The 13,631-nt window shown below is 24.6% G+C and overlaps 1 protein-coding gene across 1 annotated transcript in view; it reads right to left on the bottom strand.

The window, feature by feature from the left end:
* Window positions 1-9,635: 9,635 nt before the first annotated feature.
* The window catches only part of LOC122498096 (UDP-glycosyltransferase UGT5-like), a 66,675-nt gene continuing 62,679 nt past the window's right edge, over window positions 9,636-13,631 (bottom strand). The window contains exon 2 of the mRNA XM_043605706.1: window positions 9,636-9,907. Within this exon, the coding sequence (XP_043461641.1) occupies window positions 9,684-9,907 (224 nt within the window). The 3' untranslated portion in view covers window positions 9,636-9,683. The remainder of the gene's footprint in view (window positions 9,908-13,631) is intronic.

Raw genomic sequence — 13,631 nt, 5'->3', positions numbered from 1 at the left:
GTAAAAATGGCGATTCGTAAAAATGACTTTTCGGAAAATTGACAATTCGTAAAAATGTCGATTCGCAAAAATAGCTTTTCGCAAAAATGACAATTCGTAAAAATAACTTTTCGCAAAAATGACTATTCACAAAAATGACAATTCGTAAAAATGGCGATTCGTAAAAATAGCGATTCGCAAAAATGACATTTCTTAAAAATGACAATTCGCAAAAATGGCAATTCGTAAAAATGACAATTCGCAAAAATGTCTTTTCGCAAAAATGACATTTCACAAAAATGTCTTTTCGTAAAAATGACAATTCGCAAAAATGACTTTTCGGAAAATTGACAATTCGTAAAAATGTCGATTCGCAAAAATGACTTTTTGGAAAATTGACAATTCGTAAAAATGGCGATTCGCAAAAATGACAATTCGCAAAAATAGCTTTTCGAAAAAATGACAATTCACAAAAGTGACATTTCGCAAAATTGGCTTTTCGCAAAAATGAGTATTCGCGAAAGTGCAGTTCGGTAAAATGACATTTCGGAAAAATGACATTTAGGGAATAATCATGCGCCCCAGGTTTAGTCAGGCTTCATATTATATTTTTTGAATTTTTACACATTAAGTAGTAAAAATAATTTTTAGTCAGACTTAATATCCTATTTTTCGTATATTAACTTCAAATAGAGTTTTTATTTGAAGTTGCAGCTTAAAGTTTGTAAGTTACAATTATGCAATAAATTGTTTCAATTTCAAAATTTTACTAACCAAATTTTCTATAGTATATACTTAAAAGTTGTTCACCACTTAAAAATCTTGAAAATCTGTAAAATCTTGAAATTACAGGTGAACTATCGTTTACATTGAAGTTTTTGGACGATTTTATTCTGTTATTACTCGCCAAGTTAAATTTAAATTTAATGACTTATTTTAATTTGATATACAAAGTTCAACAAACACACTTCTCTCGACGTGTGCAATTCCCGGGCCCTAGACGACTACTCGCAAAGTTTTAAACACAAATGGAATTTCCAATTAGTGTAATTAGCCTAATTTAATTATTAAGCACTCGTGTTATAAAAAATACGTCAAAGGGTTAATTCTAACTTGTGATTCGGTGGAATAGGGATAGATACATATATGTATATATGACGAAGTTTGCGCGAATTGAAACTTGGCGAAGACAATTCGTGAAAAGCAAACTTGGCTTCTATCGTATCTTTTGTCTCGAAATTCATTCTCCCGCACTGGGTTACTTTTCAAACAAACAGAAAAAAAGAAAAAAAAGGAAAAGAAAAACGAAAGAGTGAAGTGGATGAGGGAAAAAGAGGCATTAAAAGAAGGAAAAGAGGGTTGAAGTGCAGGGTTATCGCGTTTGACCACGATGGACCTAACCCAAGCGATTCCAAGACATTAGTCGACTGCACCTTTTCTCCAAACTACCCCTTACTTGCCTCGCTCTAGTGACCTCTGATCTCCTCCCACTTTTCTGCCAATCCCTTTAACCCTCTTTCTTCGATCGTCGGAAATCGTAATTCCATCCCCCTTTTGATTCTTAGTTTTGTACGTGAGAGCAGGTGCTCTAAAGTACAAGGCGGTAAAAACAAAGGAAAAACGAAGAAGTGGTTCCTAGTCAGAATATAGGGTCGGGGGGTTAGTTGTTGGCAAAAAAGACGATAGAGAAGAAAAAAGAAGAAAAAACCTCGACTGCCACGGGTGCGAAACCGCCTTCGAGTCGACGGCGGAACGAGAGTTCCGCGGAACACATTTCGCCTCTCGAATAAATTGGAGAGAAACGTGAAGGGGGAAGGGGAGGGGAAGGGGGTAAAAATAGGAGTACGGGGTTTTTTTCAAGGCGTAAGGACGAGAACAACAGAGCAATAAAGAAAAGGGGTGTCGGGTAACCCCACGACGAGAGGCACTACGTTATTCCTATCCCGTAACCAAAGAACCTTGTTTCGCTCTCGGTTGTATTGTGCGAGCTCTTTTTCATGTAAAATGTCAAGTACGAGAATTTTTAAGGTGTAGAATAATAAAATCTACTTTAATGAGAAATCTCTCTTCTACAAAGACTTAAAGTCTTATAGGATGTTTCAAAAATACAAGAAAAAGGAATAGTGTAATTTTTCTTAAGCTGGATTAAAATTTAAAATAAATTCATTCATTCATTCATTCATATTTTCACATAAAAATAAGAATAATTCATTTCATTCACTTCATTCATTTCATTCATTTTATTTATTTCATTTATTACATTTATTGTTTTGTTTATTTTATTTATTTTGTTTATTTTGTTTGTTTTCTAACTATTTAGATTCTCATTTTACGAAATAATTATATTTTTATTTTTACGTTTTTAGTTTATCTAAAAAGTTTTTTTTTTAAAAAAGCACAGGAGAAAGGAGTAGAGAGTGCATTACACGGACAACTAAGTTTTTTCTCGAGTAAACTAATCCGGCTAATTAAAAATATTTACCATGCGATGACTTTAATAAAAGTTTCAAACAAGTTTACCAGTGCAATTAAATTACATAATGTAACTAAGCCCTTTAATTTAATAAGCAAACTTCATAAATTTAAGTTTTCAAAATAATTTCTATATATAATCTAAAAAGTAAAAAAATTAATCTCTGACTAATTTAATTTATAATTATGAGGGTTACCACGAAAAATTTAATTTTCATCCTCCCTGACTTTTCCGTTTCCCAGAGAATTTTTTTACACTTCCCCTAACCCTAAAGAATATTCTTCTTCACTCTAGAAATTATTATCAAAAAATAATCTATTACATATTTACAAATTTATATAATTATTTTCCTCATTTTAATTAAATTAGGGTAGAGTGGGGTAAAAAAGCCATGGTGTAAAAAAGCCATTTGAGTTTTATTTAAAAACTATTAAGCCGATTTATCAGCTGTTTAGAATATAAATACTATTAGGTAATACGCAACTTTTGAATCTAATTTGAATGTTGTACCTAGATTAATATTGTTTTTATTGTAATTTTAATTTTTTGTTGCTTTTTTGAAAACATTTTGGTGAACTTTTCAAACATATTACAATCTGATTAAGTGAACAAATAATAAAAGTAAATGTTTGTACATAAGGAGAAAAGTATACCGAAAACGTATACAATGTTAATTTTTGGAAATTGAACTGAATTAACAATTTATTTTTGCTTTTTTTAATAACTGGTCTTGGGTGTAAAAAAGCCAGGGCAAAAAATCCATTGAATATTTTGTGAAATTCACTTGTTTTCTATTTAAACTAACCTTCTTATTTTACAAAATTTCTCGTGTTTATTTAATAAAATAAATTAAACACGACGAAAAAGTAGTTCAAAGTGCATTTAAAAAATAAACAATGAATAAACGGTTGCAACGAAATATGTTATCTGTGGTAAAACTTAAAGAGAACTTCTAAAAAAGGTACGAAAAATTGGCAGTGCAAATCGAAAACAGGTAAACTTAATATAATTTTCAATTTTGCTTGCTAAAAACTCTTTCATAATTATTAAAATATTTTTCAAATAAGACTATTTGTCATATAAATAAAGGAAAAATATAAAAATACCTAAATTGATAACATGTTTTGCTAAAATCGTAGGGTGGCTTTTTCACCCCACCAGGTGGTGCAAAAAAGCCACTTGCAGTGCTTTCGTAAAACTCTTATAACTTAGTCCTTTCATGGAATAAAAAATATTTCTGTTAAGAATATTCAAGCTTAATAACTAAACTTTCAATAACAATTGGAAATTTGAGAAAAAAATTTTAAATACAGATTTTACAGCATCAAAAGTAAAAATGTGGCTTTTTTACCCCACTCTACCCTACTATTTTCTGGAAATTTTTAACTAAAATTCTTCTCCAAATCAATTATTCTTAATAATCTTTCAAAAAGTTTTTTGAGAATTTTCAAATCCATTTGTTTACAATTCAATTTTTCGAAATATCGATTATTCAGAAATTCAATTTAAAACCTATTCAAAATTCAATTATTTCTAAAAATTCACACTATAATGCCTATAATATTTAATTATTATCAAAAATTTGAACTCAAATTAATTTTTTAATAAATTTTTATTGAAAAATTCTACCAGGTTTCATATATTTAAATACAAAAATTAAATGTTTTATTAAATAATTGTATGTTTCTTAAAATTAAATTATCATTTAAAGAATTTTACCAATAAATTTGTAAACATTTAAATTCTTTTGACGAATTTTAATACATTTTTTAAGAATAATTACATTTTTCAATAAATTCCATTAAAAGTGTATTAAAAATATAATTGAAATTCTGCAATGATTTTTATTATTTACGAAAATAATTGAATTCTTGTAAAGAATTTATTAATTATGAAAATAATTTAATTTTTCCGAAGAAATTTATAAAAAATTTGTAAATATGTCAATTCCTGTAAAAATTTTATTTTTTATGATAATAATTCAATGTTTGCGTGTACAATTTTATTAAAATTTTTTTTAAAACATTCAATTTTGTTGGAAAATTTTATTAATAATAGTAAATATTAAAAAAATTTTGAAAATAATTGAAATTTTGCCAAGAATTTCATTAAAATTATTGAAAATAATTGAATTTTAGAGAAGAATTTTATTATTTATCAAGATAATTGAAATTCTAACAAGAATTTAAAAAAATGTTTGGATATAATTGAATTTCTAGGAAGAATTTTATTACTTTCGAATATTATTGAATCCTTGTAAAAAATGTATTACTTATGAAAATAATTGAATTCCTAAGAAGAATTTTATTATAAATAATAATAATTGAAATTTTTTTGAGAATTTAAAAAAATTTGTGAATATAATTGAATTTCTACGAAGAATTTTATTACTTTTGAATATCATTGAATCTTTATAAAAAATGTATTATTTAAGAAAATAATTGAATTCCTAAAAAGAATTATATTAATAATGAAAATAATTATAATTTTGCTGAAAATTTTTTAAAACTTTTGAATATAATTGAATTTCTAAGAAGAATTTTATTACTTTTGAATATAATTGTATTTCTTAAAAAGAATATTATTATTTATAAAAATAATGGAATTCGTAAAAAGAATTTTATTAATAATAAAAATAATTGAATTCCTAAGAAGAATTTTATTATTAATGAAAATAATTGAATTATTGCGAACAAATTTATAAAAAAAATTTGTAAATAATTCAATTCTTGAAATTTTTTTATTATTTATGAAAATAATTAAATGTTTACGTAGAACTTTATAAAAATTTTTTTGAAACAATTTAATTCTTTTGGATAATTTTATTAAAATATTAGAGATTGAATATCATTGAAGTGAGAAAAATTTTTTTAAGGTTTAATTCCAGCAAAAAAGAAATTATTGTTGTAAATTGAAAAAAATGAAGTATTTGTATTGGAGTTCGTGGTAATTTAATTGTTTATGATTCAAATAAAAAAGAAAACAAAATTCAGAATTTTTTTATGAATTCTAAAAATTTATTTTTTTTCATCACTCTTAATAAAAATCCCTGACTTTTTCTGAATTCCCTGACTGCTCTGATCTGTGACAATCCTGATTATAGACTTCTTTTATATATTTAAAAATTCGGATAAAATATTTTCTACCAGTGAAAACTATAATTAATAACAGCCAGCAAATTCATATTCTTCTTTTATAAATTTTGCAGAATGTAAAAAGAAGAATTTTTTTCCAAGTAGAGTTTTTCTTAATGAAAAGCACGTAAATTAAAAAGTAAATAAAATATCGTCCTCTACCTATATTCTCCTTAATTTTGATAGTATACGGTGTGTATGTGATAAACGGTGATAACTGTTACTTCGCCAAGTAATTGGCATTCAGTTGGCAATAAATAATTGTCATTGAAGTGGAGCGCATCAAACCCGGAGTGAAACTTTGAAACCTGGTGCCATCGTGAAATTTCCCAGGTGGCCATCACGTGGCATGAGAATACCAAAACCCCTACCACTTCCTTTTACCTCAGAAAACCAGAACTGAAGATCGAAAGGGTGATATGATACGAACACGTACATTGCGTTTACGCCATCCCATGTGCCCAAAGCGTGCTTCGAATTCACATAATGCATAGAAAAAAGGTGAACCCTTCCATTCGAAAGAAAGATACGAGAGCAAAGAAAAAAAAATAAAAAATAATCTAAAAGTATCAAGGACTTGAAATTAATACTAAATCAAAAATAAACATAAAATATCCAATAAGAAAAAAAATAGTAAAGGAAAATCTTCAAAGAAATTTTCCTCATTACTTTCAATTAAATCTCTCTTTAAAATAAAAGAAATAAATAGTTAAATACAAAAATTAGATGTTTTATTAAATAATTGAATGTTTTTTAACATTTAATTCTTATGAAGAATTTTATCAGCAAATTTTTAAAAAATTGAATTCATTTGACAAATTTTAATCAAATTTTTAAGAACCATTACATTTTTCGGGAAATTCGATTAAAATTATACTAAAAATAATTAAAATTCTGCGATGAACTTTATTATTTATAAAAATAATAATTGAATTCCTAAAACAAATTTATTATCTATAAAATAATTGAATTCACAAAAAAAAGTATTATTTATGAAATTAATTGAATTATTGCGAAGAAATTTATAAAAAATTTATTAATAATTGAATTTCTATGACATTTTTATTATTTATAAAAATAATTAAATTTTTTAGTACAATATTAAAAATTTTCTTTAATTCTTGAATTTTTTTGGGAAATATATTTAAAATAGTAGATATTGTAAATCATTGAATTTTGGAAAATTTTTAAAAATAATTGAATTTTGGAAAAGAATTTTGTTATTTATAAAGATAATTGTGATTTTGACGATAATTTTTTTTTTAATTTTAAACATTAACGGAACTTTGCAAGAAAAATTTAATTACTTTTGAAAATAATTGAATTTCTGCAAATAATTTGTAATGTCTCTAAAATTCAATTTTTTAGTGTTTTTAACTAAAATTGCTCTATAGATTTATTATTTTTAATAATTTTTTAAATAGCTATTTGAGAAGTTTCAAATACATTGGTTTACAATTCATATTTGTTTAAAAAAAAATTTGTTTTTTTTCAAAAAAATTAATTTTAAAATTCAATTATTTCTAGAAATTTCAGCTTTTATTGCTTTTAATATTCAAATTATTTTCATACAATTTTAACTGAAATTCATTTTTAAATCAATTTTTAAAAGAAAATTCTAATAGAATTCAATTATTTAAATACAAAAATAAATAATTTATCGAACAATTGAATTTTTTTTAAAATTCAATTCTCATAAAGAAATTTATCAACATATTTTTAAATAATTGAATTCTTTCGAACGATTTTTAATAAAATTTTTAGGAATAATTACATTTTCCGAGAAATTCGATTAAAATTGTATTAAAAATAATTAAAATTCTGTATTGAGTTTTATTATTTATGAAAATAATTGAATTCCTAACAAGAATTTTATTATTTTTTAATATATATATATCTAATTCAATTTCTGCACAGGATTTTATTCCTCTTGAAAACAATTGAATTTCTGCAATAATTTGTAACTTCTTCAAAATTAAATTTTTTTTTAGTGTTAACTAAAATTTTTCTATAAATCCATTATTTTTTATAATTTTTCAAAAAGTTTTTCGAGAATTTTCAAATTCATTTGTTTTTAACTGAAATTCATTTTTAAATCAATTTTTTTTGTTTTTGAAAATTCTACTAGAATTCAATTATTTAATTGCAAAAAAATTATTTTTTTGAATATTTGAGTGATTCTTAAAATTGAATTCTCATAAAGAATTCTTTTGACGAATTTTAATACATTTTTTAAAGAATAATTACATTTTACATGAAATTTGATCAAAATTGTATTAAAAATAATTGAAATTCAGCGATGAGTTTTACTATTTAAGAAAATAATTGAAATCCTTAAAAAGAATTTTATTATTTAAAAAAATAATTGAATCGCTGTAAAAATTTTATTATTCATAACAATTATTGACTTATGTTGCCAAGAAATTTATAAACAGTTTGTAAATAATTGATTTTCTAAGAAATTTTTTATTATTTTATAAAAATAATTAAATATTTGCGTAGAATTTTATTTAAATTTTTTTAAATACTTGAATTTGTTTGGGAAATTTTATTAAAATATTAGATTTTGAAAATCATTGAATTGAGTAAATTTTTTGGAAATAATTGAAATTTTGCAAAGAATTTTGTTAAAATTTTTGAAAATAATTGAATTTCAGAGAAGATTTTTATTATTTATAAAGATAAGTGAAATTTTAATGAGAACTTTTAAAAATTTTTGAATATAATTGAATTTTTGCGAAGTATTTCATTAAAATTATTAAAAGTATGTAATTGAATTTCAGAGAAGAATTTTATTGTTTATAAAGATAATTGAAATTTTGACGAGAATTTAAAAAAAAATTTGAATATAATTGAATTTCTAAAATAAATTTCATTACTTTTGAATATAATTCATTGAATACTTATAGAAAATTTATTATTTATATAAATAATTGAATTCCTAAAAATAATTTTATTATTAATGAAAATAATTGAAATTTAGCGGAGAATTAAAAAAAAATTTCGATTATAATTGAATTTCTACGAAGAATTTTATTACTTTTGAATATAATTGAAATCCTAAAAAGAATTTTACTATTTATAAAAATAATAATTGAATTCCTAAAAAGAATACAATAATATAATGTTAAAAAAATTCTTTCACGTAATTTATATTCTTTCCAATTAAAAATCACTAAAATTTATTAGAATTCATGTAGAAATTGTATAGAATCATTCTAGTGAAATTCTAAAGAATATTCACTAGAATTCAAATAGAATGATTCATATAGAATGATTTTAGTAAAATTCTATATACAACTTTTACAGCCGGGTAATTTGAAACATTTGAATATTTTTTTTTCACTGCAATTCTTCTCTCTTAAAACGAAATGTAAAGCTATGGCAAAAGCAGGGAACTAACGCAAATCCATTAATCATTTCAATTACACTAGTTTTCTTCACAGCTATACTGGGAACTTGTGACAGTTATATACGAAAGTGGATTGAACCAACTAATATAAATCTAAATAAAATTAGAATACAAATGAAATTGTTGAGAGAAACGAGATGTGCGAGATTTAGAAAATGAATGTGCACAGCGCAAGAATAAATAATACAAGAAAAAGAGATGAGACTCTAGAGTGAATGAGAGTAGAGATTTCTGGCGAATATGAAAAATAAAGTGACAAAAGCTAAATTAAATTGAAATATGCAAAATATATTACATGTTTATATACATTTCTCTAGCACTCACTCTAGGGCGTACATATTGTTATATTCTATATATACAAAAACAAAATTTTAAATTTCCACTTTAAAAAAAATTCCCACAACGCTAAGAAATAGTAAAAAAAAAAAACTCCATTAAACCAAAATATGTAAAAATTAATTACTCAGTTAAGAAATAAGAGAATAATTTAAAAAAAATTAAATTAGAAGAAAAATGTTTAATCAACATTTTTTAATGAAATTATTAAAAATACTCTCTGTGTTTAAAATAGTAATTAATTTTCAAGTGGTTGGAAAGTGGTTTTACATCATTATGTGTAACATTTTACAGAGCATTTCTGAGGATGATGGAATGAACCCTTAGTATCGTGTATATGAAAGGGGAATTACCTAGTATCGTTGAACACTTTATCAAGGGCACTCTTGAGGGTTATCTCATCAAGCTCGTCGTATCTCACGATCACTGCAGCACCCCTGGCAGCAGCTGCTGCTGCATTATGAAACTGATCTCCATACATAGGAACTATAACCATTGGTAAACCCACGTAAACACCTTCAGTTAAACCCAAAAGTCCTCCATGACTCAGGTATGCCTTAACGTTTGGATGATCTGAAACAAAAAAGAATTCATAATTAATTAAAATTGTTATTCTCATTTTAATTGGATGCAAGGCTAATTGAAGTTGGAAAATTTCCAACATGAGTAATTAAGAAATTATTCTCATACACTTGTACTTATACACTTTATATTTCTATTAAAAATAGTGGAGATATAAAAAAAAATTGTTTAAGAAGAATTAAGGAAAATTAAATTTGAGGAAAATCCTCAAATTTAACTTTCTTTAACTTTTCTTAAACAATTTTTTTTTCTATATTTTCGTTTTTTCTCCATTTTGTCTGCGAAAAGTGTTCGAAATTTATCTATAGAGAAAAAGAGCAATTATAGCCCAGGTTACTTTCAGTAACTGCCAGTTAATACTGGCATTAATCGTCTCGGCTTAGTGAGACAGTACTCATTAATAATCATGATTTATTGAATGCTTTCAAAAGAGGAATCTATCTATATTAATAACACTGGTTTTACAAATTTGGTTCAACTTTTTAAAAAATTATTCAAAAATTAAAGTTGATATTTGAAAATATAAAAGATTTGTAAAGTAATTTTTTAATTTTCAAAATAATAATAATAATAAATTGAGTACCACGTTTCGTGTAATATTTGCTAGTAGATAATAATTTAATTAGTATCATTTCATTATACGAATACAAAAATATTCATTAAATCAAATTTTCTCCTATACAATTTCCAATAAGGCATTTCGAAAGTCAAGAGAAATTTTTCTAGGAGACAATTACCATTTCACCTTAACGAGAGGCTGTGAGCCGCTTTATACCAAAGCTTAAGAAAGAAAATCCCTTAATTTTAAAAATCCCCATAATCCATTTAGAAAATTTAGCAATTCATATCTGGAACCAAGAATCGTAGCATTAAATTAAAATTAACATTTTTTCATAATTAGGAAAAATGTGTCTAAAACAACCAGTCAAATAAAATTGTAAATTCTTAATTAATCGCTCTTGCATAAGACATAATACTAAATTATAATACTTTTTCCAAATCAGTAGTAAAAGCCAGTTCAGGACAGACGTAATATCCAATTTTTTATGCTTTTTACAAATCAATAAGGAAAATTTTTGGTCAAATCTAATATCCTATTTTTTCGTATTTCTCTAAATTACTTAGTGAAAACAGGTTTTAGTCAGACATCATAATATTCTTTTTTTTCGTATTTTTCCAAACGCAAATTTAAGTCAGACACTATAGTTTTCGTACATTTTTAAAATCAATAGTAAAAACAAGATTCAGTCAGATGTAACCTAAGGTTTTTAGTACACATTTCCTGATTCTATTTTTAGTATTTTTTTAAAAAATAAGTAGTACAAACAAGGTTTAGACAGACATAATTTCTAATTTTCCGTATGTTTCCTAAATAAGTAGTACAAACAAGGTTTAGTCAGACATTATATCCTATTTTTAGTATATTTTCCAAAAATAAGTAGTTTAAGCAAGTTTTGATCAGACATAACATTTTATTTTTCTAAATTAAGTAGTAAAAATACATTTTAGTCAGTCAGCATCTCCTATTTTTAGTATTTTTCCAAAATAAGTAGTACAAACAAGGTTTAGTCAGACACAATTTCTAATTTTCCGTATATTTCCAAAATAAGTAGTACAAACAAGGTTTAGCCTGACATTATAACTTATTTTTAATATTTTTTCCAAAAATAAATAGTTTAAGCAAGTTTTGATCAGACATAACATTTTATTTTTCTAAATTAAGTAGTAAAAATACATTTTAGTCAGTCAGCATCTCCTATTTTTAGTATTTTTCCAAAATAAGTAGTACAAACAAGGTTTAGTCAGACACAATTTCTAATTTTCCGTATATTTCCAAAATAAGTAGTACAAACAAGGTTTAGCCTGACATTATAACTTATTTTTAATATTTTTTCCAAAAATAAATAGTTTAAGCAAGTTTTGGTCAGACATAATATTCTATTTTTCTAAATTGAGTAGTAAAAATATACAGTCGGGCCTCTGAACTGTACGCTTTCAAACTGTACGCTGGCTTTAGTTTTTAAGTGCTCCACAGTGTACGGTGGCGCTACTAAATTCAGTGCCGTATATTTGAAAATGTTGCCTTTTAAGGAAGAATCTGACGGACAGTCAAATCAAAAGTTATTCCAATGTCATAATTTCGTAATTTAAAAAAACAAATTAAATTTTAAATTCGTCTTGTTGGAAAGGCGAAGAATTTATTTTTGAATATTTAAAACAATTAAAAGTTTCATTTGAATAAAAATTACAATTTTCTGTCAATAAGAAACATTTGTTAAATTTTAGGTTATGTTACTTAAATCATTCATTATTGACAAAAAATTATCATTTTTATTCAAATATATATGTAAAATGTTCAAAATTTAGAAAATTAAATTCCTTACGCTTTTACCAAAAGGAATTTAAAATTTAATTTGACTTTTTTTTAAAATACGAAATTATGACATTAGACTAACTTTTGTTCCGATTGTTTATCAAATTCTTGGTTATGTCAAAAAGTTTTTAAATTGAAAATTCGCTGTTAATAAATTTTTTTTTAAATTTAACAGGGACATGATGATTTGTGAGATATTTAAATTATTAAATTTATGTTTATCTCGATTTTAAAAAAATTATATTTATCAACTTTTGAAAACTTGCTCCTTAAATATATAAGTGTACAGTCCTGAAAATTAAATAGTGGGGATGAGTTCGTCAGCGTACAGTTTGAAATCAAGTGGAGGGGTTATTTCTGGGGTACCGTACAGTTCTGCGGCCCGACTGTATTTTAGTCAGTCAGCATCTCCTATTTTTAGTATTTTTCCAAAATAAGTAGTACAAACATGGTTTAGTCAGACATAATTTCTAATTTCCCGTATGTTTCCAAAATAAGTAGTACAAACAAGGTTTAGTCAGACATAATTTCTAATTTTCCGTATATTTCCAAAATAAGCAGTACAAACAAGGTTTAGCCTGACATTATAACTTATTTTTAATATTTTTTCCAAAAATAAATAGTTTAAGCAAGTTTTGGTCAGACATAATATTCTATTTTTCTAAATTAAGTAGTAAAATATATTTTAGTCAGTCAGCATCTCCTATTTTTAGTATTTTTCCAAACTAAGTAGTACAAACAAGGTTTAGTCAGACATAATATTCTATTTTTCTAAATTAAGTAGTAAAAATATATTTTAGTCACATGCAGTACTCAATTTTCAGTACTTTTTCTAAATCATCAGTAAAAACAAGTTCAAGACATGCTTCATATCGTATTTTATGTATTTTTCCTAAAATAAGTAGTAAAACAAGTTTTAGTTAGACCTCGTATCCTTTTTTTTCGAATTTTTTCAAAATAAGTAGTACATACATGTTTGTGGTTAGACGTAATAACCTATTTTTCTAAATTAAGTATAAAAAACAAATTTTAGTCAGACTTAATATCCTTTTTCTTGAATTTTTCTAAATTAAGTAGTAAAAACAAGTTTTCGTCAGACGTCAGATCCTATTTTTGAATTTCTCCAAAATAAGTAGTAAAACATTTTTTGGTCAGATATAATATTCTATTTTCCGTATTTTACTAAATTAAGTAGTAAAAACAAATTTTTATCTAACTGAGTATCCTACATGTTCCGTATTTTCTAAATTAAGTATTAAGAACAAGTTTCAGTTGGACGTCATATCCTTTTTTTTCAAAATAAGTAGTAAAAATAAGTTTTGGTCAGACATAATATTCTAT

The sequence above is a fragment of the Leptopilina heterotoma genome, unplaced genomic scaffold (assembly GCF_015476425.1).
Source record: "Leptopilina heterotoma isolate Lh14 unplaced genomic scaffold, ASM1547642v1 Lhet_0, whole genome shotgun sequence".
Taxonomy (NCBI): Eukaryota; Metazoa; Arthropoda; class Insecta; order Hymenoptera; family Figitidae; genus Leptopilina; species Leptopilina heterotoma.
This window is presented reverse-complemented; position numbering and strand designations above follow the sequence as displayed.